The sequence below is a fragment of the Eutrigla gurnardus genome (assembly GCF_963514095.1).
Source record: "Eutrigla gurnardus genome assembly, chromosome: 9".
In the NCBI taxonomy this organism is placed as follows: Eukaryota; Metazoa; Chordata; class Actinopteri; order Perciformes; family Triglidae; genus Eutrigla; species Eutrigla gurnardus.
Window position 1 is genome coordinate 21,240,486 of NC_139923.1, and position 27,265 is coordinate 21,267,750.

The 27,265-nt window shown below is 41.9% G+C and overlaps 1 protein-coding gene across 3 annotated transcripts; it reads left to right on the forward strand.

The window, feature by feature from the left end:
• The first annotated feature begins 630 nt into the window (after positions 1-630).
• Positions 631-27,265, forward strand: LOC311018869 (serine/threonine-protein kinase WNK1-like). 3 transcript variants are annotated; one of them, XM_084017936.1, is made up of 29 exons: positions 632-828; positions 2,470-3,717; positions 9,873-10,045; positions 10,164-10,384; positions 12,008-12,165; positions 13,415-13,503; positions 14,393-14,612; positions 14,788-14,889; positions 15,043-15,415; positions 15,541-15,695; positions 15,955-16,038; positions 16,414-16,449; positions 16,836-16,973; positions 17,205-17,303; positions 18,238-18,314; positions 18,417-18,579; positions 18,905-19,021; positions 19,141-19,254; positions 19,357-19,405; positions 19,508-19,645; positions 20,462-21,450; positions 21,563-21,637; positions 21,765-21,881; positions 21,968-22,295; positions 22,800-22,977; positions 23,092-23,285; positions 23,426-23,587; positions 23,676-23,905; positions 23,998-27,265. In XM_084017936.1, the coding sequence occupies exons 2-29, from the start codon at positions 2,926-2,928 to the stop codon at positions 24,382-24,384; spliced, it is 5,958 nt and encodes a 1,985-aa protein (XP_083874062.1). In that variant the 5' UTR covers positions 632-828; positions 2,470-2,925; the 3' UTR covers positions 24,385-27,265. The 3 variants fall into 3 exon arrangements, with proteins under 3 accessions (XP_083874063.1, XP_083874062.1, XP_083874064.1); XM_084017937.1 differs by lacking the exon at positions 16,414-16,449 and having other exon boundaries at positions 631-828; XM_084017938.1 differs by lacking the exon at positions 17,205-17,303.

Sequence of the window (27,265 nt, forward strand, 5' to 3'; positions counted from 1 at the left end):
TTTTCCAAATATCAACAGAAGTGCTCAACCGTATGAATGGAAGGTGCAACCAAAAATAATAAATAAATACTATATACATACATACACATATACATATATACTTTATATTTTCAATGATATGATAACAATTTAATTGTATTTATACTCTTGCACAAAGTAAAGGTTCTTATTTCAGAAAAAGAGGCATTTGTGAATGATGGAAAAATATCACTAAGGAGCTTTATATTAAAAATATAATGGGACATATTATATAAATTGTGTTAACAATGTTGAAAATGGTACCTCAAATCTGACCATGTTGTGCAGGAACAAAAACAAATTGTGTTAAACCGTTTGGGGTTGGTTGTTTTATCTCAATAAATCACTCACATCAACATATCCAAAAATTATTCTTATGAATTCATATTAATTAATTTTGAATAGCATTTTGAATCCAACCTATAAATGGTTCGTGGTTTGATTTCACATGTTTTTTTTTATTGCAAGTGACATTATACATAAAAACATTGTCATACGGAAATCAGAAACAAAGGTGATACCGTGAAGGTGCTTCAAAGTGATATGAATGTGTGTTATGGTTATGAGGTCATTCTTGACTGGCGCACGCGCTTTCGGAAAAACCCGTTTCTTCGTCAATATGTAGCAACTGCGCCGCTTGTAAGTGAGCCTGTCGCAACTTTGATATTCATCAAGGGGTAACTTATCTGTCCGACATTTAGGGATTTCTGTATATTTATTCCACTTTATATGCCAGAAGACGGATTTACGCTTTGAGGACAATTTCAACGCCGATAACCGTCAGTTGAGTGTTGTGGATACGATATTGAGGTAGGTCGCTGTCTGCCTCCCGGCATAGCTAGGTCGCGAATGGCTAACGTTATATTGCTAACTGTTAACAAAGCCAGATTCACCAACGAACCACAGCTAGCGCAACGTTATTTAACCGGAAGAGACTTAATATAGCTGGTATACTAATATTCGCTGTGAACCAGCTAGGAAGAATATCATGATAAAGTGTGTGATAATAACAAACGAGACACTGACGTTATTAGCGCGACATATATCATTAAATTGAATGGGGGACAACCAACCAGGAGGTGGGTCTATTTTTTAGGCCGTCAGCAAGGCCAGCCTAGCTAACGTTAGCTAGCTGTGTGGCGCTATTCGTCAATGCCTGGTAGATTTCCAACCGGCGTCAAACGTATCCAATGTTAGCACGGCTTGTAATAGACGCTAAAACTAACTGTTACAGATGGCGTTATGTTAAAAAAATGATTAACCAGCCATGTGAAATAACCGTAACGTTGAGCGTAATGACAACTAGCTAACAACTGGGCGGAATGTTTTAAAACAGACGTGACGTGGTTATCTCGCATCGTTGGTTAACGTTTCACTGGTTGAAGAATGGCTAACGCCAGCTAACTAGCTATGTTAGCTATGCCTGTTAGCAAGCTAACAAAGAGCCCTTGCTCCTCCTTGCTTTGTATGCTCGATGTTGCCATTTCAAATGGATGTGGTGTCACTTTTAACGCCGTGGAGAAATAGGTACGTAAGACAAGGCTCGCGTTGATTAATATATTACTTGAATGAGGCCGCCTCGTCGTTTCTCTCATTTATCGGGATGTTATTGCTGCTAACATTACCGGGTTTGTTTCTGACATTGTGGTTTCCTACGCTAGTAATGGCTGCAACCATGGCATGTAATGGATACACAATAACCAATAAGATTGTCATTGCAAGCCTGCATATCAAAAAAAGATGTATTACACAAATAGTCGCGCTACATTGCATCGTTATTATGTAACCGGAGTGTAGATGTTGGTAGGTTTTTATCTGTGTGGAGCTTTACGTTTAGTTTGTAGAAGCGATTTTAACAGTGGACTTAATATTAGTTATCCAGTCAATATTTACTAACCTTTTAAGTATCTGTATACTGTTTGTACTGAAGGGTGAGGAAAAATCAGCTGTCAACTGTGCTCGATTAGTTGTTTCTGGTTTTAACCACGTGAGGCATTCAGAGGTTAGTGTGTCATTTGTACCACATAACATAGTTATAAATGCGTTGTTTTTAATATAAACACGTCATGCTTATAAATCCAATTGAATGGTATACTAATATACAGTTGTAAAATGTAGTAAAATCACCTATTAGGACCTGAAATGAAGTCACTGTGAAGGCAAGCATGTGCCTACACCATGTGTCCTTAGGCAAGACAGAAAATCTTATCAGAAGAATCAAAAGTGAGTCAGAAAGTGATCCAATGCTTTAGTGCAGTGCTCTGCACTAGATATGTAGTGTATGTCAGCTGTGCTTCCAATGAAAGCAATGTTATTAAACTTTATGTATACTGTAAATTCTGCTAGTGAACACTTAGGCTTGTCTCTTACATATCTTGTTGACATTTGACATAATGCTGGTTACTTTTAGAAACATTTCAGGCAGCCTTTTTTTTCTTTTTTCTCTTTCAGTGAAACTGGACCGGATCATATTCTGAGCGTCGGACCTTCCTGCCTTTGCCAACAGTTGGAAGCTTAGTGCCGGTTGCAGGCTGTGCATGTTTCTTCCTCAACAGTGATTCCTTATGCTTGATAGAAGCTGCACCCTGTGTCTTACAGGATGGATGGTGTGGACTTAAAGAGACTTGTGTATCAGCATTCTGCATACGGCTGTGGTGTTCTCTCTGTTACAATTTACAAGAGAACACCTCCCATCCTGCACCTCCAATCTCTGCACTATAATATATATAAAGACCGTCTTTGAGAAATAAAAGACAGCTGGAGATAGAAGTCACAATACTTTCTATCTTTTTTCTTTTTAAAGCACAGATCGATACAGCTTGTATAAGCCTATATGGCGGACATGGAGGTATCCTTATTTTAATTTTTCAGTTAGTGTACCCCCTTACTCATAGTGTGAGTGGTGGGATGTCGGAAAAGCCAGACGACAAAATGGTGAAGTTCCTGGCTCCCCCTCAGAAGAGTGGAAATGGCCCCAGTTCTGGGTCTGATTCGATGGTGACTGAGTGCCGGCCAACAGAAGTGAGACGCCGGCATCACACCATGGAGCGTGATCGATGTAATCCTGAACACCGTTTTTTGCGCCGCAGTGTCATCAGTGATTCTAATGCTACAGCGTTGGCCCTCCCTTTACCCAGCAAGATCCCAATCCCTGCACCTCAACGGATTCCTCTACGAGATGCCGTCCCCAACCGGCAACTGGGTGCTGCTGCTCCTCGTTTGCCACGGGCTGAACCAAGTTTAGCTCTAAATCAAGAGTCAGCTGATAGTGGAAGAGGAGGTGAACAAGGAAAAGAAGTTGTCAAGGTAGATGTAGTGCCTTCAGAGCAGGAGCCTGCCATTGTACGAGATACCTGTGATTTAGATGTGGTAGTTGCAGCCCGCTCCGTACCAGAAATAGCAACGGAATTGCCAAGTCAAACAGAAACTGAAAGCGCCATCCAGGTAAAGGTACACCATGAAGATGAAGGGGAGGAAGAAGATAAGGACTCTGCCAAGGCACGAGCAGAGGCAGAACAGAGAGAAGCTGAGAAAAAAGTGCAGGATGACATTGAAGAGGCAGAGACTAAAGCAGTGGGGACATCACCAGATGGGCGTTTCCTGAAGTTTGATATAGAAATTGGACGTGGCTCCTTCAAGACTGTCTACAAGGGCTTGGACACTGAGACCACAGTGGAGGTGGCTTGGTGTGAGCTGCAGGTATGATATTGGGATAACCATTATTCCTATTACTTACTTAAACAACTTCTTATGCTTTCAGTTGTTCTTCTTTAATTGAGTCATGAGTTTTGCATTCCTACTGCACATGTCATCATCTTCTTTTGTTCATGCTGGTTGCTTTTATCAGGCTTAAGCATGGTGGAGTAATGCCAAAGCAATTTCATAGTTACCTGAGCAGCCTCTGTAATTTCTACTCTGAGAGCCATGGCTAGCATTTACCTTTTGATTGTTTTGCATTGCATTTGTCAGCAAAGTAAACCAAAACCCTTTACATTTCCCTATTTTTTCAAATACTACGACTAAGTGATTTACCTTGGACTGGATTCAGATTAAGTAAATTAGTTGTTTCATTGCACATTGATACAGAGTTGATCTAGTCATATTTTTTGGAGAAACAGACAGGAGTTACTGCACAGAAGAAATATTGATTTAGATTTTTTTAGGTGAGCCTATCATTTTAGATTTTATTCCTGTCTGTATCTCCAAACTGATTGTGTGCTGACCGTCATCTACTGTAGGTAACACCCACTTCGAAAACACCCAAACTATCACACTTTAAATATTGCTTTGAGCTTGAACCTTTTTCTTTATTATAGCCAAATACAGTGTTCCGGTACTAAAGAATCTCCCATTTTGCTTTTAATCTGCTTCTGATCAATAGTGATTTTCTTAAATAATATATATATTTTTTAAATTGTAGCTAGTTGTTCGTACAGTTAAAGAAGCAACATAGCCCCTAGCAAAGTTTGACCTCATTCACCACGTGAATATTTGCTTTTACTGTCACGCTTTCACCCTGTCATGAGAGGAATAGGCCTCACAAGGCAGCACATAAGACTAGTTACACATGCACACTGGTTTCGGAACAATGTGCAGATTACAGACACTTGCCCCTCCCCCTCTCACACAGACCAAATCATGCGCATGCGCAGTGCATTCTTGCTCTAAATGCTTGTGTGAATGTAAAATGGGTCACATTCCTGACAGAGGAATCTCCTGTGTGAAGTGCAGCAGCCCAGCCTGCCAAAGCCTGCTTCTAAACTATCAGTCCACCCACTGCCCTCTTAACTTCTTCACATTTTCCAATATTTCAGGTTGTTTTTTTTTTTACCGTTTCAAACTAAACTCAATAAATATAACCGTGCCTTCCTTCATCCAGTTGTTAATTTTATATTATAAGTTGGTATACTTTAACTTATTTTAGTCTTAACTTTATTCTATAATATCTTTTTACTACTGACCTCACTGCGACTTATTTGCCAACTATTATAGAAGGCATATGTTAAATATTATGTTGTTACAATGCCACTGTGATTGCTCATTGTTAATTACTTTGTGAGTGCACATTTGACTCTATCTCTGGCAATATTTTGTTTTGTGATAAGTGTGATGGATGAATGCACCTTAATGCTATTTGTAGTTTAGTATTAGTAATACAACCAATGATAAATGGTTACCAGAGCCAGGTTACTAAAGAGATTTGGGATTTTCTGTTCATTGAGTTATTGAGTGATAGTTTTAATTGAATATTGGCCAACTAATTGGTGTGTTGTGGGGCAGAAAAACATTCTCGTGGTCTCCTGTGATTTCCTGTGAAACTACAATTTACCCGTCTTGATTTTGTGGTCTGTAGGAAACGATTGTATCATTTTGACAAGGTGTAACTGCCTTTCATATGAGGCTCACCCAAACTTGGTGTAGGATCTAGCCGTGTCTTTGTCGGTTACCACTTGTATCGGGAGACCGTTCCAGTGCAAAGAGATGATTTATAGAAATGTTTTACAGTTGAAGGAGAAAACGGCACATGGTCAGCTCTGAAATATGAGCCTGTAACCTGATACTCTCATTCCCTTTCTTTCCTCTGTCTACTAGAGAGTAACAGTTCTAGAAACTGTTCAGCTACATGAGAGAAGAGAAGCTGAAATCCCCTCTCACATGGTCGTTAAAGCTGCCTCATGATCACTCAAGTGCGAGTGTAACATTCCACATATATCCCAAAGACATATATAGTGGAATGTAATGGGAAAAATACATTATTTTATGCATGCTCTTTCACTTTAGATTAAATGGTTGAGTCTTTTCAAACATGGATCTAGCTGCAACCATTTCCTATTTGGAGCTTTTGACCGTAATATAACCATATAGACATGTTTGCAACCATAACATATGCAATCATTCTCTTAAAAAGCAAATTCCATTAGAACACATTTTAATATGACACTAAGAAAATAGTTGGGGTTCATCCAGCCTTGATGCTTATTTGTCCACTGGTCCTAGCCGGAAGCAACATCAGAACTCTTGTCTGTATGCTAATAAAACAAGTCAGACAGGTTTTCCCTCAAGATCCTTTTAATCTTACTTTAACATGTCAAACATTCTAGAGCCACACTAGTTGTCCTGCAAGGCTGTAATGCTCAGGAAACGGCAGAAAACTATGAACTATGTTAATTCATTTGTCAGGAAGCAAATACAAAAAATAAAGATGAGAGATGCTTGGTTTTATGATACTGAAATTACTCTTTAATTTAAAATTCAATCTGAAGCTCATTTGTTTGTTTTAGAGGTATGCTGTCATGATCTGAAGTGATCACATTTAGTTTAGTTTAGTTTAGTAGAAATTTGGTACCAAATGACAAAAAGGGTTCTTCAGTAGATGGAGATATTTCACCCTGGACTTTTGGACCAACCAATCCTTTTGCCTTCCCGCAAGCTATGTCTCAATCATGGCGAGAAGCTTTAGAATGTAAAGTTTAAATAAAATGGCCCTGGCTTATTCGGTCTGGAAAGCCAACTGTCCACAATCGTCTAAGATTTTCTAGGCGTCCACCCTTTTCACCCTCCCATGAACCCACCCATTTGTTTCGGATCTCACATTGCAGGCATGTCTGAACAATAAGTAGGTCACCACAGTGAGGAAGTTGAGGGAAAGAAATTAATTTAGGAGCCTCCCCTTTCTTACTCACTCATCCATCTTCAACCATGTCATCTTCCACTCGGTGCTTACCCACCTCCTTCCTTTCCAGTACTTGCTGAAGCCAAATATTTTAAAGATGTGGAAGAAAGTCCAAGGCATCCGTTAGAAGCTATGACAGCTGCCCGTCCAGCTGGCTGATGGTATCCACTGGGAGTGTCACACTATACAGAAGTAGCTTAACATAGTGATACTTCTATAAATTACTCTGCATGATTTGCAGTCTTTAGCTTTACCATAAGATTTGGAATAATAATTGCTTATTTCTAATTGTTACATTCAACAAATCTACCATGGAGGCCCCACTGTCACTAACTGTAGCTTTAACTATAAGCTTTTTAAGGCGACAAAAGATGGCAACTCTCAGTTGCCATCTTTCTGTGATCAGCTGCCTGTTACACTATAGAGACGACCACTAGTGGTGCATGCTGTGCAATACGGAATACAATGCGGAAAAAAGGAGTGATAATTCTGCAATGAAAAGGCAGTGTAAAAGGGGCAATTGAAAGCACAGTGGTTGTGTTTATGAGGGTATTAAAAGGATATCCATATGAAATTAATTATATATTTGTAACGGTAATTCTATATAATAATAATATAATAAGTAGAGGGCTGCATCTAACTCTCTGTGTCAACCTCAGAGCAGGCCTGACAGAACCAGCCCTTGGCATGATCAGAGCTTTTTTCAATCAATTTTAAGGATTGGTGGTTTATTTATGATGGCCTTTGCCTAGAAGCACTATTTTCTGCTCTACTTTGAAAATACTCTATTTAACTTGCAGGGGTAGACAATAAGGGAATTTTGAAGAGCAGTGACCCCACCGTTGTAACCACTGGCCCAGGAATCGATCCCCCATAATAACGAAAAAGAAAAACTTTGATTTAACAACATTTACTTTAATACTTCAGTACTGAGGTCAAAACGTACAAATAGATAAATCAAAAGTGCAAACAGTGCTGCATTACTCAAGCACAATCAGTTCTTCCTTTATCTCCTCCTCAGTTGGTTGATTTTTGCGCCCCCCCTCCTGATGCCCAGGCAGTACATCCTGGGTGTCTGCTTCTGGGCCCTGACTGCCACCAGCTCAAAACAGCCTTCTCTGCATTGACTCACAACTCGCATCTCCTGCCTGTATTCATCATAAATATAAAAAAAAAACTAGCTACTATAATTTCTATATAGCAAGTGTGTTTTCAAGCTACATGCGTTATCATACACTTCTGTTCATAAACTTCAACTTTTCTCTAACTTACTTGTCTGCAAAGGTGGGCATTGCCCTGCACAGTTCGCAATACACCTCAGCCTTTTCCTGGTCATATCCCGGCCACGTAGGATCGTGGCGCTTCGCGTCTGATCTGAACTACACTATGCCTTCATGTCTGTCTTCGATAGGTAGCCATAGTAGCCACAGGTCAAAGAACTCCTTTCAAGTGACAGTCAAAAGGAGTGTGATGTGTGTCTTTAATTCCTAGAGAGTTTTTACAGGCCCTGCCTCCATGCATACTTTCAATTGACAAGAGAGCTATGTAATTAGTTTATCTTGGCTTATGTGGAGTAATTCATGGGAATGGTAGAAGGGGAGGGTTTCAGAGTGTCAAAAAAACATTTTTCTACACTTTTTAATTTTTTTATTTTTTAGTAGATGTCAGTTAGGCAGGTAGATATGTTGTCTCTTACAGGGAATTACTTTTTTAACTAGTTTGGACTTTTACATTTGTTATAGATTAGTTATGAGTGTGGCCTACAGTGGAATTGTTGTCATTAATTCAATAGTTGGGTATTTGTGGAGGTTTGGTTGGTTGCTACAAGACTGAGGTTGCGAATGCTGCTGTGGATGTTTTGGGGGAACCACTGCCCCAATAGATAAATACTGGACCAAGTGCATAGTGGAGACTCCATTACCCGCCCATTTTCCATCACCTTCTGTTTCCTGACATTGATCCCTGCTTCATTGTAATCCATTGCTCTTAATTGTTAACATATATATTTTTTTTAACTTCTCATTTTGTCTGCCCCATGTTGCTCCCAGACGTTGAAAACATTCAACCTCAAACCCCCAAAATACCCTCACAAAGGCTGTAGCGCTTGGAATGTTTTCTATCTCTTGCTGACTTGCAAAGTAAAATGAACTCTCTACTCACAGATGGGCTGAATTTCCTGGACAGCCTGGCCTATGGCCAAGTCCCTGGGGGGTTTAAGGGAGGTCTTTGGTTGCAGGGTTTCACTGGGCTTGTCTCACTGGAATGGGCGTGCTGCTCTATAGTCATGCATGCTGTAAATGTAGGTCACACCAGAATTACTTATGAAACTTGAGAAAGGTGGATGTACACATTCCAGATATTTTGTAAATACACAGACCATACAGCAGGTTACTGTACTTAAGTTAAATTTTGAGGTACTTTACTTGAGTATTTCTATTTTATGTAACTTTATATTTCTACTCTATCTCAGAGGGATATATTTTACCTCTGACTTAGTTTTCCATTTATTTGACATTAGTTGGAATACTTTGCATATTCATGTTCTAACTGGTGAAATCAGGGTAGAGGGGGCTGCAAAGTTGACATAGCTGTGGCCGCGAGCTTCTTTCACTTTCCGAGCTGAACTAGAGCCGGTCAGTGCGCACCACTGTGGAGGAAATGTGCCACAGAGTGCCAACCAGGCCACCCGCTGAGAAGTTAAAAATATTTTCAGCCTGATTTAATGTGTATTTGTTTGAGATTATAGTCTATCTCTTCTCGTTTTGGTTTTCTTGGTATCTAGGATGGACCTGGACACATTTCATATAGTTCACAGTAGTCTGCCAGAGAAAACAGGCCACATCTCTATGCCCCCATCCGTATTTGTACTTTTGCCAGAGTATCAGTTAAATTTTGTGAATGTGTATTTTTAATAATTTATTCAGTTTGAATCTTTTACTTTCCTGTTTCTCCACTGTTCAAACCTGGAATATGCATGAGCACAATCAAATGCTTCCTGGGTTAGAAATAAATATGTACTTGGCACTTAGTATTTCTCATGCCAGACATTTGCACTGCTTTTGTCATTAATGCATTGTTAAAAATGGTCATCAGTCTAAATGAATCTCTGCATATTATGTATAATAGTGCTGCCCTCTGTAATTTGTGAAATCTTCATAGATTTTTTTTTTTCCCCCTGCAGGACCGTAAGCTATCAAAGACGGAGCGGCAGCGCTTCAAAGAGGAAGCAGGAATGTTAAAGGGATTACAGCATCCCAACATTGTCCGCTTTTATGACTCATGGGAGGGACCCTCCAAAGGCAGGAAGTGCATTGTGCTGGTCACTGAACTCATGACTTCTGGCACACTCAAAACGTGAGTCTCTTGTTAGTGTGCTTTTATTGATTAGTATACATGAAAATACTAAATTTGCTAGCATCATTAGTTCTGTGGTCCTCATGATAAGTGAAAATGATGATCCATTCTCTTGTAGATATCTGAAGAGGTTCAAGGTGATGAAAATTAAAGTGCTGCGGAGTTGGTGTCGACAAATCCTCAAGGGGCTCCACTTCCTTCATACTCGGGCTCCCCCCATCATCCACAGGGACCTTAAGTGCGACAATATTTTCATCACAGGCCCAACAGGATCCGTCAAGATTGGAGACTTGGGACTTGCCACACTCAAGCGTGCATCATTTGCAAAGAGTGTTATAGGTACGATACCAAAGTCATTTCTACCTTCTGGTCCCTGTCCTGCTGTAGGGCAGTACCTTTTCTGAGGAAATATTTTGTGTGTATTGAAAATGATGGTGTTGACAGAGGGTATTTTCCTTTGGCTTGTTTTTCTGACGATGTGGTTCAAAAACAGACCACAACGTTTCGGCTGTCCCTCAAACCACAGCTCAAATGGAGGCCAAATACTGTGGTGATCTTAGGCAGATAACCACAAGGCTTTCTCTCTTTACACTTGCACAGTGACTCTATCAAGTTTGGTCATTGTACAGAATATTTCTGTTCTATGTTTCTCCAAAAAAAGAGAGGTTTTTTTTCCAGGCACCTACTGAATGTAAGTAGCGCCTAACGTTTCTCATATTGTTAAATACTAATATCATTATTATAATAGTTGTCATGCCTTCTTGCAGGCTAACCTGGCCATGGCTAAAGGTATGGCCTTTGCTTCTGTCTTAGACTGGTCTTTGTTCTGTGGTTTGGAAATATGTGGTCTGTTTGCCAGTTTACCTATAATGTTTAACATCTCTTTCTATGGGTTTGCCTCAACAGGTTTTTTTTTCTAGTGTTTGTCTCTTACTGTCTTTTAAAATATTGCAGGGCCGCAGAATCTTTTTGATCCATCTTTCTGTCCAGGGAGCTCTCCCCACTTTCTCTCTGTCAGCCTTTTGCCTTTGTTTTTTGTTTGTTTTTTATTTTATTTTTTTTACTTTCACATTCTTGGGTATGTTTTTAAAATGTAGGCTCTAGCCTCAGCTGTGCCTCATTCTGCTGTTTGGAATGAATAGGGTACTGCTGGTCATTGAGTAAGTATGAACTTTTATGGGCCTGGTAAGTGTGACAGTGTGCTGTAACACACATCAATATCAAAAACAATTACATTCAAATAACCAGTTTTTCTGTGTAAGACCTGAGATTAAATGTAAAATATCAATTATTAGAAAAAAAGCCCATATGCAAAGACACACTGCTGCTGAGCACAGTAACTAGCTATGGGATCTGCTTCTCTCAGCCTTTACCATAACAGTTTCCTCCTGCAGGTCAAGAAGAGATGGTAAGTCAAACTTCGAAAGGTGAGTGTACCATAAAAGACAATGTGTTTGTAAGGTAAGGTCTTGACAAAAGTTATTTCCATAGCTAGTCCTATTTCTCTTGCAGAGTTCATTGACGCCCCTTGAACAAATTACACTCTATTCTGGCCTGGGTATTATTCTTTTGAACATTGCAAATAACTGCAAGTAATTTTGGCTAACAAGTGTGTTCTGCACATTGGCTACCTCAGTCACGTTCTTACATCGCAACATGTTAAGGTCTTACACAGACAAACACGTGCTTACTTCTCTGCAGTCTAACTGAGCCCAGCTTCTCCCTCCTTTTTTGTTTTCTGTCTCTTTTTTACTTTCCTCCCCCTTTTTCTTTTTTTCTTCTCTCTTCCAACTTTCACCTCACAGGTTCTACTCCAGGAGATGTCAACAGGCTGGTCACTCCTCTCATCCTCCTCTTCCTCAACCCGTCACGGGTTAGAGGAGCAGAGGGGCAATGGGTTGTGAGAAGCCCACTCAATCAGTAAGGGAGTTCGAGAGTTCTGAATAGTTGTTTTGATTTAAGGTACCCCTGAGTTCATGGCGCCTGAGATGTATGAGGAGAAGTACGACGAGTCAGTGGATGTGTATGCCTTTGGAATGTGCATGCTGGAGATGGCCACCTCAGAGTACCCTTACTCAGAGTGCCAGAATGCTGCACAGATCTACCGCAGAGTTACCAGCGTAAGTATTTTTTGCAACCCTACATGTGACCTCTGCCCTGCCTTCACCTCTTCCTATGTGCCAAGAAGGCTAGTGTCCCATTCTGGAATGATTCTATATTCCTACTGAAACCTCTTTATCAAGCTTACATTACATTTCAATCCTCTACTATTGTATTTCACCCCTTAAGTTCAGCGTGTTCCTGTATCTCTCATATTATTTCCTATTGCCATGTTTGAAAAACCCACAAAATCTTCTTGAGAAACATGTTATTTTACAAACCCTTTCCTTGACCTCATACTGTTTACCCTTGTCTTTCCTCTGAGTTGTGGATTATATAGGTTAAGCACATAGACCTGAGGCATGGATGATTTGATATGGCTGAAAAAGCATAGTCCTGCTATTTTCCTAAAGGCTAGTGGAACAGTCTTGATGACAGAAGAGCAGTAACTATCAGGGGAAAAAACACATATTTTTAGTCATACATTTCATACCAGATTATTTTTTAAATACATTGCCACTGCTTTCTAGATCTCTAGATAGAGGTTGAACCTGAGTGTCTTCAAAATGGGCTGTGAAATCTATACCTTAACCATCAGTTTATCATTAACTGCAAAGTACAAGTACTGTATTTAGTCAAATGACTCAACCGAGGAGTTTCTATTCATCCCACTGCCAAGTATTGAGTTATTTAGCTCTCTTTATGGGCCACAAATAGCTCATACTGCAGAACACTAAACACAATTTCCTGAGTTGAAAAATAAATAATTCAAGTAGTGTCACATGCTCTGGTTTTACAGTACTATCCCTTGGGGAGATGGGCTGCCGTTCTTCCTGTTCTGACATTCAGCTCAGCTGTTCAGCCAGTCCTCCATTTTCCTGTAGTAGCATGCAGTATCCTGTTGCTATTGGCTCAACCCATCAAGTCATATCAGCTTCCCTCTGACTGACACTTATACCCAGCTTTTGTCATTACTTGTCATGCTGCATTTTTTAAATGCCACTCGGTAGACGGCATGCCATTATCTACAGAGCATTTAACATATACATAGTTTCTTAGAAGCAACCCCCTCCATTTTATACTGTGGATTTAGAGATTAAATTCAAAACACAATTGAAAGAGGAAGTTAGTTCCTAGTCACCTGGTGTATGGGACATGGTTTTGTGCTACTAATGTAGAGCCTCTGAGCTGAAAAAGACAACAAGGTAATACGAAATGGTTGTGTCAGAAGAAGAACTATTCTCATTCAGTATTCTGTGTTTCCTGTAGGGAGTGAAGCCAGGCAGCTTCGACAAGGTTGCCATTCCTGAAGTGAAGGAGATCATCGAGGGATGTATTCGACAGAACAAAGATGAGAGGTAACTAACCAAAGAGCACATGTAACAGGTTTAGGGTAGTCTAGGGCTGCGGTCGAATAGTCTTATTGTTTAGTAAGGTTCCTAACTGAAGAAGTGACCCGGAAGTAAACAAGTGGCCGCCATGATAAGAGCCGTTCGGATTCTCTAAATGCAAAGGAAAGGAGCTCCAATGCTTCCTTACATAGCTCCTTTAGCATAAGATGCAACAGACCATCCTATAAGAAAGGAAAGGAGATTACACCGACCCACAATTCTCTGTGAGAGCAACATTTAAAGTGCCGTTCATGAAAACAAACAATATTTTCATTTGCATATTTAACAATGACTTTCATGCAGACATATAGAAATTGGAATTGTGTAGATAAATGTGTGTGGACAGTGATAATAATTGAATGGTATTTTTTTTATATAAATCATGTTACAAATGTTTGACAAAAACGAAACTAAAACCACAAATGAAACGTAAATAAAGCAACCGGTCAAACTGGAAGGAGGAGCTGCTGGAACTGAAGCCGGTCCGTGAACAAGTCGTTTATAAACCAACAACATGTGGACAAGTGTATGACACGCTATTTGTAGTCCATTATTGTAGTTTCTCCAGCGCAGACGCACGTCAATCGCCGGTGCCGATCATCAGCTGTCAATCATCAGCAGCGTTATAATGACGTAGCTTAGTGAAAGTCCGGTCGGATTCTCTGAGCACCGCGGTCGACTTTTCCTAAATCCTTTTGAGTTCTCCTATCGCCTTTCCTTAACCCCGTGACGTTTTCCGCCAGAGGTCAAGGAATAGGAGTTAGGAATAGGAGTTAAGACCAAGATTTTTGACTATTCGACTGCAGCCTAGGTCTCTCCACGAAAACATGCTAACGGCTTGTTCCCCTCTATTCAGGTACTCGATCAAGGACCTTCTGAACCATGCCTTCTTCCAGGAGGACACAGGGGTGCGTGTGGAGTTGGCAGAAGAAGACGATGGAGAGATGGAGGCTATTAAGCTGTGGCTGAGAATTGAGGATGTCAAGAAGCTCAAGGGGAAGTACAAAGACAACGAAGCTATTGAGTTCTCTTTTGACCTCACCAAAGATGTCCCAGAGGATGTGGCTCAGGAAATGGTGAATTTAACTTTTAATGGTTTTAAAATTAGTCTTATAAAAATGTAACAGTTCATTTATACTGGCACTTTTAAAAACGGCATGACAAATTTAAAAAGGCTTGTGTTTTTATAAGTCTGATTGCAATATTTTAAATGTTGATCGCTGAATTGTACGCCATGTCTTTGCACTATAGGTTGAGTCTGGTTATGTGTGCGACGGTGACCACAAGACCATTGCAAAGGCCATAAAGGACAGGGTGTCTCTAATCAGTCGCAAGAGAGCACAGCGGCAGCAGGTTTGTCCAGGCTCACTACAGTACATTTAATGTTATTTATGTTTACTCTTTTGCAAGTGCCTTGCTTTGGTACTCATGCTGTAATGTTTAGATGTTTTTTAAGCATTGCGCTCTTGAGGGATTTGAATACATTGGCTGCTGACTGTCTTGAAGGTCCGAGAAGAGCAGGAGAAGAGAAGGCTAGAAGAAGAACAGCAGAGTCAGTTACCTCCAGCACAGCAACCAGGCCAACAGTCAATCATGGAGGTGCCTCAGTCCCAGCCAGTGGCACAGCCTGCTCTGTATGTCTCTCCACAACCAAACCAACACAGCGCACATATATCTACCCAACCTGCAACTCAGCAGAGCCTTCAGGGCTCTAACTTTAACACTCCTCAATCAACCCAACTGGCCAGCATAGCACAGGGCATCCCTTATATCCCCCAGTCGACTGGGCAAGTTCCAGTTCAGGGTCAGAATTTGGCCTCCATCCAGCCAGAGTCAGAGGAGCCTGAGACTGACCAACAACTACAGCACACTGGAGGAGGTGTGTATCAGAGATGAAAGTCAAATCCCTTTACAGCCTGTATGATAATACAATTAGTTTTATTTTTGAAGGTGAGCGCATTTAGAGGATTTTCATAAATTTACTTTTTGTTCCACCTCTTGCAGCCACTCACATGGGAGAGGGACTACCCAGTTCCACCATCCGTCTAGAGGCCCAGCCTTCTCAGTCTGGTGTAGCCTACAACTCATCTCCCAGCCAGCACCATCAGGCCCAGGGGTCACTCCCACAGACACAAAATGACCAAACGCAGTTGTCAGTGGTGAGTGACGTTGAAAAGAGCAAATGATTTGTTGAAGACAATCAGATTATGATTTGGTATGCGTGTGTCAGAATTAAGTATATATTTAAATCAAGTTTTTAAATGAACCTACTCTATTTAGATTACTTTATTATACTGCTGTGCTATGTGCCGTTTGACTTGTGGATCTTTGGTCTTGAAATTTGATCCCCTATCTGTTTGCGTTCTTCTTTCCCTCAGTTTCACCACATGTTGTTTTTTTCTCTCTGTGGTGCATAAGGTTCAACCCCAGATGCAAGGTGTCCAACCTGATGTTGTTCCTGTTGCACCCAGCAGCCAGTCTGTTCCATTGGCACCACCACAGGTATATGTTGTACCACATATCTGTATTTCTTAAAAGAGAAACGTCACACCAGTTAAAAACCTTTGGTTTACTTACACCTGGCTAAAAGTTTGAAATCTGTTGCCCCTTACAACAAACCTGATAGTAATGTCAGGTTGTACTGAACACACCTTAAGTGGACTTCTGTATCACTGCAGCAACTGAACTTCAACCACTCAAGGTCAGCAAAAACACAATTTTATTGTGTTTGTGGAGAAAGCTGATATTCTCTGCCTCAAGCGGCTGTGTTTTTTTTAAACCTGATTTTTCCGGTCTCGTTATAATTTCCTCAGTTTTCTTTTCTGTTCATTCTCTAGTTTCCTACTCTTACCCTGTATTATGTTTTGTTTCTTATAGTACGGAGTTTACTACCAACCATCGCTTCCCCCTCAGGTAGATATAAACGAACAATTTACCTGTTACCATTTGTAGATATACCTACAACCTTTCTGTGAAAGAAAACAAACATTTTATATATTTTCACTGATGTTTGGAGATTTGCTTAATCATAGTCACAAAATAAAAAAAGGATTTGTGGTATCCAGACACAAATATTACATCAAGTAGTTTTCAAAACTAGTGTGAATCAACATGCAATGTTATGTCTCTATAATACACTGCAGAGTTGATATTGTTGATATTGTTCACTGATGTGTAACGTTACATCCCACACTGTGAGATGTGCATATGTGGGTTTGAAATACAACCAAAGTATCCAAGAAGCTGTTTGTGAGCTTTTGGGTTCTATTTTATATTTTTTGTCTCCTCTATTCTTACAGATTCCCACCCAGCAAGTGATGATACCCCCATCTTCGCAGTCGTCTCCCCCTCAGCAGCAGCAGCAACATCTGGAGTGCAGCACTACTCTTCAGAGCTCCACTCTACCACAGGCACAGACTGGAGCTCAGCAGCTACAGGTGACACACACACACCTCTTCTGCTCATACTAACATGTGCATTTGTTTGATCTTGCTTTAAGGCATACACCGATATTGCTTTACCATACTAAAGTATGCATTTCATGCTCTCCATTTTTATCTTTTTTTCCCCCTTTTCTCTGGACACACAACTCGCATTACCATGACTGTCTTGCTTTTTTCTTCAACTCTTCTTCTCTGCATGTTGCTCTTTCCTGCATGACTCTTAAGTCTTGGGCCAATGATCCAAGTCCTCCTATCCTGTCACCTCCACTCAACGCAGAGCACCTGTACTTCCTCTATCAGGCTTCATGCCTTTCTGTTATGCAGGTACTCTACAGCAGGGGTTCTCAACCTATTTTAACCTAGCGCCCACTTTTGATTGAAAAAACTCATAACATGACAAAAACAGGATAAAGAATAAACTGGACTGTCTATGTGTTATGCATCTGTCAGCTGTAATGACCACACTAGATGGTCTGAGGCCCAACAGTGGACTCAGCCCAGTGGTTGAGAATAGCTGCTGACAGAGCACAAAACAGTGTTGGTGTGAAGCATTTGGTTCACACCTCCTTACACGGTTCCTGTTCCTTGAAGTGTGTTCATTTATTCTTCAAAAAGAAAATGTATGGCATTCATTTTACACAATGGGAACGATGGCACTTCTTATCAAGCTTCTAGATTGTTTTTTCACCCACATTTACCTGACTAAGGAACTAAATATCTATTGACATGTGAAAACATAGAAGAGTGTTTGGTTTTGCGACTGTTAGATTTGGACCCCAAGCCAATACAAATAATTTAATATCCTTTTGTTCTGATAAGAGGTAACCTCACACTTACCCCCAATGTATGTTTGCATGAAATTAATATAAGACATTTTATCACAGTTACAAAAATTACAATATTGTAACTACCCACAGGGCTGGAACTGGAATGTGCAGTAGCCTGTATAAACGTTACTTATATCTAGATAACAGCAGAGAAAAATGGCCACAGTCTGAAGTAAATTAAAAGAAAACTCCATTACAGGGCTGAATAAAAGCATCACTTGATGTACCCACACAAAAGTCTTACCAGATTAAACAACTTAATTTGGTGGATGGTCTGATTTATATCATCCCTTTCCTTAAATTACCCAGATAAATTTAATATGGGTTTCCTGCATTAAGCCCTAAGATATCTTAAATGAGTAACGTAGAAACAATAGGACTTTTCATTTTGATATGAAGTGCTTGATTTGTGAAAGTCTTCTGTGTTTCAGGCCCCTGTGAGTGTTCCTCAGTCAGCACCAGTGGAGCAGGCGGGATCCTCTACTCTGGTGCCACCATCTGTAGAAAGGTGAGAAGAAAGTTTTTTTTTTTTAAGAGAAAAATAAAGCATGTTTCACCAGCACCACACAGTGTGTCCGGTCTCTCTCTCAAGGGTGGATTTCTCTTTCAGCTGCCTGTCAGATGCAGCTTCAGGTCTTAGTGACGGCAATGATGGAAGTTCTACATCAGGTGGTCGTCATGAGGGGCGCTCACTGAAGCGTCACCAGCGGCGATCCGTACGCAGCCGTTCCCGTCATGAGAAGTTTGCAAAGGCCAAGCTAAATGTTCTCAGTGTACGTATTTGAAGTGATACCTTCATTCATGTTGTCTTGTATTGGCGCACTCACACTAGGGCCAGTAGATCCGTACTGTGCCTCGGCTCGATTGTCACCCCTTTCCTGTTCCCCACTGGCTTGTAGTCTCATTATTCAAAGCCCAACTGGGCCTGGGTCATCACAATAGAGGACAACACAGAGAACATGACTGCAACTTTACTGAAGTCACGTCTGCACATATTTCTCGACCTCGGCATCAGAGCATGCAAGCTGAACGTGAGCGGAGTGGATTTTGGACAGAGTGGCATATTTATTAAAGTTAACCTCAATGGATGTTTTTCAGATTTCCAATGTGGGAGACCGAGTTGCAGAATGCCAGCTGGAAACGCACAACAGGAAGATGGTGACCTTCAAATTTGACCTTGATGGTGATAATCCAGAGGAGATTGCAGAGATCATGGTAGTAGTGGTTCTATAGGTTTTGCCTCTAAATAGTCAGGCAATGTTAACTGTTTATGACATATATTCTCTATACATGTATAATGCACACTATATATTCATAGACTGTATCTGTTTTAGGTTGCGAGTGAATTCATCTTGGAGAGTGAGCGGGAGTCCTTCATCGAGCAGGTCCGTGAGGTCATAGAAATGGCTGACGAGAAAGGAGAGAGCATGAAGGAAGGCTTTCCACAGGTGATTCTTTGCTACACATCACCTTATTAGCCAAATACCCACAATGACCTAACCTGTAAACCTGAGGATGTAACCATGTATCTTTTTTTTCTCTCTTTGCAGATGAGTGATCACCAACAACTGCCTGAGCTGTCTGTTCCCATGCTGCCAGGTTAACAAACTTAAGCCAAAAATACAGTGTTCCGGTCCTCTTTTTTTTATGAAGTCCAACTCCCATCTCACATCTGACCTTTTCTGTTGACCTTCATCGCAGGTATTTCCCCCAGCACTACAGCCCAGGTCGTGCATTCAGCAGGACGAAGGTTCATTGTCAGCCCAGTGCCCGAGTCTCGTCTTAAAGAACAGTTCTTTGGCCCTTCTTCTGCTAATACCTCCTTTGGAGATGAGCCAGGTAATAAAAACGTTATATTTCCTTTTAAATCTGAGATCTATTCCCATTGTTTGGTTTCTCAAAGTAATACATTTGACACTGTATGAAAATAAGCTTCAGGTACAATGTAGGCTATGGCCAGAACCACTAAAAATAATGATCTAACATTATCAACAGAATGTGAATTGAGTGTTGCCTACTTTCTCAAAGACATCTATGTATTGTGTTGCAGAGATTTATACTCAAATAAGCATGCTTAAGGACTAGATCCGACACTTTGTTCTTCTTGTTATACCATTTGTTCCTCAAGAGGCAACTGTAGAGCCAGTCTGCTCTCAGTCCTGAGAACAAATAAGTAGATCCCCGATACATCCATGGTCCATGTGCTTTTTATAATTTGTTTATTAGATTAAATTAAAAGTGACAGAACCAAGAAAATTCAGTTTGCTCCAATTCAACCAGAACAAACCCCAGCATTGGGGCTAAACAAAATGTTAGTGAAGTGGACTTGCATTTATATAGTGCCTCTAGTCTTCCGACCACTCAAAGTGCCATCTGCCTATCGAGATCTATTCTAATATTTCACACACACTCGTACACCAATTGCACAGCCTTGGGGAACAATTTGGGGTTCAGTATCTTGCCCAAGGACACTTAACCTGCAGACAAGGCAAGAAACAAAGTGTAATGAAATGGGAAGACTCCAAGGTTTTTGCTGGTTGGGTAGTTTAATACAACTGTTACTGTGTCGAATGAGCTTTTATTGAACTAATGATCATATTTACATTTTGGTCAATTTCTGAAATGTTCATCAAATTACTTTTTACATTTTTCTAGCTCCTTCTATGCCATTGGGCCTTTCTCTGTCCGCTCCATCTGCGACTCTCCAGCAAGCTTTCAGTAATATGAAGCAGGCCCGTTTAGAGAGATGCAGCACCATCGATCCCCCTGCTGCTGAGCAAGAAGCAGGCACTGTCGCGCTCCCAGAGGCTAGACTCGGCCCAAACTCGAACAATACCCTGGCTCCTCCAGAAGCTGCAGCTTCCACTGCTAGCACTTCTTTTCCTGGCGTGCCTCTCACATCTACTGCAACATCCTCGCCACCTCCCTCAACAGGGAGGGTTTCCCCTCCCCCTACAGCCACTCAGTCCCAAACTCAAGCTCCTGTCACCAGTGATCCCAGTTCACCCCCGCTGTTATCGCATGAAGCAGCCCCCTCACAGGTTCCAGCAGCTGCTAACATCCCACCCACATCTTCCACTATCTCTCCGCCATCAGCGCAGACCTCCGTCCCCGCAGCTCCTGGGCCTCAGCTGAGTAGTAGTTCTGTCTCTTCTGTTGCTAGTATTGGCACTGGCACGAGCACTGTCCACGCTTCAGAGCAGCAGCCTTTCAATGGTGCCGTTTCATCCTCTCAGCCCGTGAATTCGTCCATACATCCACCACAGCACACAACCTCCCACTCTCAGCCTGTCCCCATTTCAGCTCAGCCCCCTCTCCCCACCTCGTTACCCAGTCAGAGCCAGGCCCATCCACAGCCAGTGGAGTCAGAGGGCACAGAGCTGCCAAACAAGACCGCTGGGAGAGATGACATCCAGGCTCTAGATAAGAAACTACGGTCCCTCTTTAAAGATCAGAGCTCTACTTCTGCATCAGTGGATCAGAACACGGGCACTTGCTCCCCTCCCACTGGGACTTCTTCTCCTCCCCCTGGGGCGGCCCTGGTGCCCCCATCTAACCTCCCCCTTACATCTGGGGTGCAGGCAGTACTGGGACCCACAACCACCCCGGCAGGACAGACGCCTCCTACTAAGCCCAGGGCACAGGTTAGTGAAAACTGCAACATGCAAGAATACGTCCAAAATGCTGTTTGTTGCTATAATATTTTGAACTGACCTGGCACTGGGCTTTTTTTTTTTTTTTTTTTTTTTTTTTTAGACTTTACCTACTGGTTTCGATCAAGCTGCTACGCCTCCCTCTGAACTTGTACCCCCATTTCCTGGACCAAGTCAGGTGAGGTCTACTACGTTACTATTATACTCTCTACTCGACTGCTTGTGTAGGTTTTTAAAAGGTAGTGTGGATGTACATATGTACTACTGTAGATTGCTCATTATATCCCGTTGGTGTGACTTCACAGTCACAGCAACCCCTGGGTAATTTGGATGCCCAGTTGCGGAGAGCTCTGAGCCCAGAGACTGTTCAAGGAGGAAATGAAGTCCAGCCTCCAGCAAATTTCACTCTTGGACGTTTCCAAGTAAGTTTTGAGTAACCCCTTAAAATGTGTTTATTTAGATCAGTAAAGCTTACTTCATTAAAATGTTTTCCCTCCTCGTTTTCCAGGTGTCTGTTGCTACTGATGGTGCGTCCGGCAGTGCTCCATATCCCTCGAGCATCGTTTCCTCTGCTTCCCTCACGCCATCCTCTTCCTCCTCCTCCCTTTCTTCTTCCACTTCCTCCTCCTCCCCCTCAAGTCCAGAAAATACCCTCCACAGGTCATCTTCTCTGTCCAAAGTAGTTTGTGAAACTGATTCTGTGAACAAAGCCCCCTCCCTCTCTGCTGGTCCCGCTAGTCAGCCTACCACTATTGGGCGCTTCCAAGTGTCCACACACACCAGCGCCACATCTGGGCCAACCACTGGCTCTAAAGTAGGACGTTTTTCAGTCACAGGTATGTACCAGGTTCAAAGTTCAACAAATTAAGCTAGCTTTGATAAAATGGTGTAAAGCCCTCCTGGCATGGGACTAATATTACGACACATATTCATACCAGAAATTTTCAGTAAAGGACCTTCGGTTTGGTATGCCTTTTCGGCGCACTCTGTGTCTCAAAATGGATCATCATATTATCACAGCTATCCATTTTTATCTGCTCTGAGATGACTTTATAGAAAGACATACACTCTGTGAAGACATCTTCAGCCCTGTCTCTTTAAGTATTTATAAATGTAACCTTTTGGCAGAGGCTGCAGTGGGAATTATTTAGAGCTTCACTATATCAGTAGATAATCTTATTAATCTTTGGCAGTGCATTTGCATGAGACAAAGATTTTCTTCTTCCTGTGCATAGATTACGGATGTTTAGGGTACAGATTACAGATGTGGTGTGCACATTTCTACATCCCCAGGTCAACCTACTCGATCTTTAACACCACACATGTATAATTTCCCTCAGTAACCCCAGCTCCAGCATCAGGCTCCAGTCCAACACATGGTTCCAGTGTGCAGAATGGGCCCTCGTCCTCAACATCCGATCCTCATAATGCAAACACCCATTACAGTAGTGACAATGACGACGACTCTGAGACTGAAGACGAAGCTTTGCAGAAAGAAATTAGCCGTCTCCGAGAAAAGTATGCCACTCGTTCACAATCCTACATCACACTACCTTCAGTTCCTTTTAATGTGTTGCTTCCCAGCTCAATAGAAATATTTTAACATGACCGTATGTCTTCTCCCGCTTATAGACATATGTTGGAGATCCAGACGTTGCAGACTAATCAGAAAGAAGAGATAGAGGCCCTGTTCACGCGGATGGGGAAACCTCCTCCTTCTTCGGTCTTCTCCCCTGCTGTGGCAATGGCTGGAGGTCGACGAAGGCTCAAAAGCAAAAGCCACAAATCTGCTCGCAGTAGCGGACAGCCCAGCCCCATACACTCGGGTAAGGATAGTAAACTGGCATGTTAAGACAAAATTGATACTCACTTTGACGTAAGTGCTACAACAAATTGCTGAAGCTGTTGAAATGGTATGTTTCTAGGAAAATGTTTACAAGCCATTGTCTTGTGCTTGTATGTTCAGGATCCCAAGCTCATGGTTTACAGTCCCCTCCAGAGCAAAGTTCATTCTCTACAACATCGGCCTCAGAAACGGCAACAGAGTCGTCACAAGCAATTAACAGGTCATCCATAAAACAGCTTAGATCCTCTCCATCCATGCCCAGCCTCAGTGTTTGCTCCACAGGTATGTGAACGTATTTCGTTTTTATCACACTGAGCTGCTTCTGTGCTTCCTTGAATTTATTTCCTCACCTCCTATTCTTGTTTACCAGGATCAAGTGGGACCAGCTCCACAAATGGTTCAGGCCACTGCCAGAATCACTCTGCTTCTCTGGCCCAGGGAACTGGACCCACTCCTTCTTCCTCTCACCCCCAGAAGGGCAAGGGCACCTTCACCGATGACCTGCACCTACTGGTGGATAATTGGGCCAGGGACGCCATCAGTCTCTCCCAGTGCAAGAGAGGTCCGAAAACTGGAGCACCAGCACCTCTGGGACATGATGTAAGCATTCAGTTAGTTGAATATTTTGAATAGTATTTGCTGTCATATAATCCTTTCATATTCAGTCAGAACTTTTTTTTCCACTATTACAGATTATCCCTCCAGCCAACATGGGCCGTAAATTCTCAGCTCCGGGCTATCTCTGCCCGACACTTCCCACGCCTTCCACCACCACGTCCACCACGTCCACCCACCTCCCCAACCCGGCCAATCCCTCTATCCCTTTGGGGCCCCGTAAAGGCTCTCTGGGCCCCGTTGCACAGGGGTTTGGATACACCTCAGCCCCCTACAGTGCTCCTCAGTGGGCAGGACCCACAGGCACATGTCAGGTCAGCATGCTCAACCCCACACAGCCACTAACGCAGTACCAGCCGCCAACGACAGCCACGGTGTCCCTGCACCAAGGCTACCACATGGGGACCACACCAGCCCCCCAGAGTTCAGTCGGCCCCGGAGGGTCCAACCTGAGGCCTACGTAGCCCAGTTGTAGCCCTGGTCTGAGCTGAGACGGAGGGCAACGCAGGGCAGACAGTTGTTTGAACAAGAACCACTAGCTCTCTTTGCAGTCGGCTGGTTAACTGGCTGGATATCATGCTTTTTATTTTTATTTCAACTATTATTCGTATGTTTTTTTTTCTTTTTTTTTTTCTGTAATAGAGTTGACCTGTGTGGTTCACGTCCTCTCGGGCAGAATGAAATCTGTCTGGCAATTGGAGGGAGAGTGCAATACACATCCACAGCACAAGAGTCTCACACTTGCCATCGGCTGTGGAATTGAGCTGTGACGAGTCGGTGGGTTGTGTCTGGGAATGTAATGTGTAACCAACAGCAGCCAAAGATGTCTTTTGAGAGTAGGCGTTGCAATGTCGTCATTCCTTTGAAGAAGCGACGGTAGGAAGGATTCTGGTTCACATCCTTACTAGTCCCCAGCTGGGACCGAAGACGGTTGAACTAATACACCACATCGACACGCGTGTGTGCAACTGACTAAACATTAACCTGGTTGAGTGACCTGGGCTGGTAGGTTAAGTTGTCTCAGAGAGCAAGGGGGCGAGTGTACAGAAAGGTGTATATAAGAGAGGGACGGTTAGTTTGTTTCAGATGGATTAGCAAAGTGTGACTGGTTGAGTTGGGAGAAGCAAGACATAGTAAGTTAGGCTGGAGTGTAATGGATAGGGTTGCAGTATGAATACATCCCAATCGCTACCTATTAAGTAAAATGCAATAAAGGAAAAGAGTAGATAAACTGTCCCCTGTTAACTGTGGCCTTAATCCCAGAACACATTTTAAACATTGACTTTGTACATAGATATTTCTCCACTGGGTTATGATTCCATGTTTAGCATATTTATGTCCCCTGTGAATCTGGTGACATTGTGATTTGAGTTGTCCATCCACACAGATTTATTCTACAGATTTATTCTTCACGTCTGATATATAAACCAGTGGATCTGCCACACAGAAAAGGCTTGTCCTGGTGTTGACCGCCCTTCGCAGTGTGAAACATAAGAGGTGATGCTGCTGAAAATCACAATCTGGTTCAGGGTGTTTGCAGGGTGTTCTTTTTGTTTGTTTGTTTTCGTATTTTGTTATGCAAGAATGAAATAAGAATCCCAAATTGACATATGAAACAATTTAATTTAGTGCTGATATGAGCTGTGAAAAATTTGCTTGTCATATCGTAGAACAAGAAATAATTCTGGTTTATTGCAATAGTATTTATGGAAGGTTTGAGTCCCTGAGGGGGATGCGGCCTCCCCACTTCACCCAGTTGTTTACACAGATGGTGCACAGTACACAAATGAACAGGTTGTTAGTGAAGTCATGTCACCTCTCAAATCACAAGTGTCTGGGGTTCTCTCTCTCTGTGGTCTGTTTTTGTATGCGTATATTTAATAAAAACAAATGTTCTTTATGGACCTGTATTCAGCCATCAGATTTTGATGTTTTTTCATTGTAATTATAATTAAAGGTTGTTAAACAACATGTAGTTAAAGGAATATAAAAAGTGCAATTGCAGGGTTGTTGATGGTATCCTACTCACCATGCAGGAGTAAACCTTTGGTTTATTAAGCTCTTCTCTCTATGACCGCCCTGCCCCACCCCCCTACCCTTTCTATTTTATTGTATATATGTTAATGTGAGGTAAATGGTTTCACGTAATGCTCAGTCACTAGAGTATGCTTGTGGTGACCCACTCTACATGCACATGCACTCTAACCTGTAAACATGAGGAACACTTTAGTGCCTTGCATCCTCACTAATGACAAGTTCCAGATTCATCTAGTCCTGTAGCTGTGACTGTACTGCAGAAAAAACAGTTAATTATACCTGAACAAGATGTAAACGCATCCCTGTTTCACGGCCATCGTTCTGAAATATTAGACACGGGACTGCAGAACGAAGAGCACACTGAGTAATGTGGAAGCATTTCTGTTCTCTCTACTGTTGGTCGTGTAATCAGCCGTGTATTTATATTTGGCTCATACATACATGAATTTTACAGACATTGTTTTTTTTTTTGTTTTTTTTTGTGGGTTTATCATTCAACCATTTGTTGATGATATTCCACTGCGTTTCTTGACGAGACCTGCAACGTCTAACCTTAACCCATCGTCTCTGCCTCGACCAGCGACCAGGGCGGGTCTTGCCCAGGAATGCAGTGGTAGCCGTGCTTATGCTTCATAGATGCACTTGTTCAGACATCAAGTGAGCTGTATAAAGTTTTGAACGTCATGCTGGCTCGACCCCTGTCTCACCACCTCACACGAGTGCCATGTTGTCTTTGTGACTTTCGCCTGCTCGTAGATTGGACGAATAGTTAAAAGTTCTCTAGAGAAAAAATAAGTTACTGCAATGCAGAATATGCAATGTTTAAAGGGACTGTGAGGTAATGGAAACATTTGCATGCGGATGAGGGTTGTTACCAACTTCAATGTTTATGATCTTTGTGAGGTTTTTTTTTTTTTTCATTTTAATTCTTTGCCATTCTAAAAGTGATCACATTTGCCATTCACCGGTATCACAGGCACAACTTAAATATCAAACTATCGGCATATGATTTCTGCATGCTGGCTTCACAGTTGTTTTATCTTACCTTTACAAATGTCAACCAACTCACGACTGGCTACTGTACAGCACAAGGTCACAATAAAGCTCTTTTAAAGGTCCATGTGCTACTATGCTATTATCAGTAATTATCACAGCCCTCTACAGTACTGTTTGAGGCTACTGACACGCTGTAATCTGTTGAGCTCTTATTTCTGATCCCTCCTTAATGACCTCTGTGATTCAATGTCTGTTTTGTGTATGTTTTTCATATTGTACAAAATTAAAAACAAATAAAAATTATATCAATTA

What these genes read in the sequence shown, in the direction of transcription:
- LOC311018869 (XM_084017936.1), top strand. Translation starts at nt 2,926, where the DNA reads ATGTCGGAAAAGCCAGACGACAAAATGGTGAAGTTCCTGGCTCCCCCT. An exon ending in AGGAGATTGCAGAGATCATG is followed by an intron (nt 19,022 to 19,140) that starts GTAGTAGTGGTT and finishes TATCTGTTTTAG; the next exon opens with GTTGCGAGTGAATTCATCTT. An exon ending in CATTTCCTGGACCAAGTCAG is followed by an intron (nt 21,638 to 21,764) that starts GTGAGGTCTACT and finishes GTGACTTCACAG; the next exon opens with TCACAGCAACCCCTGGGTAA.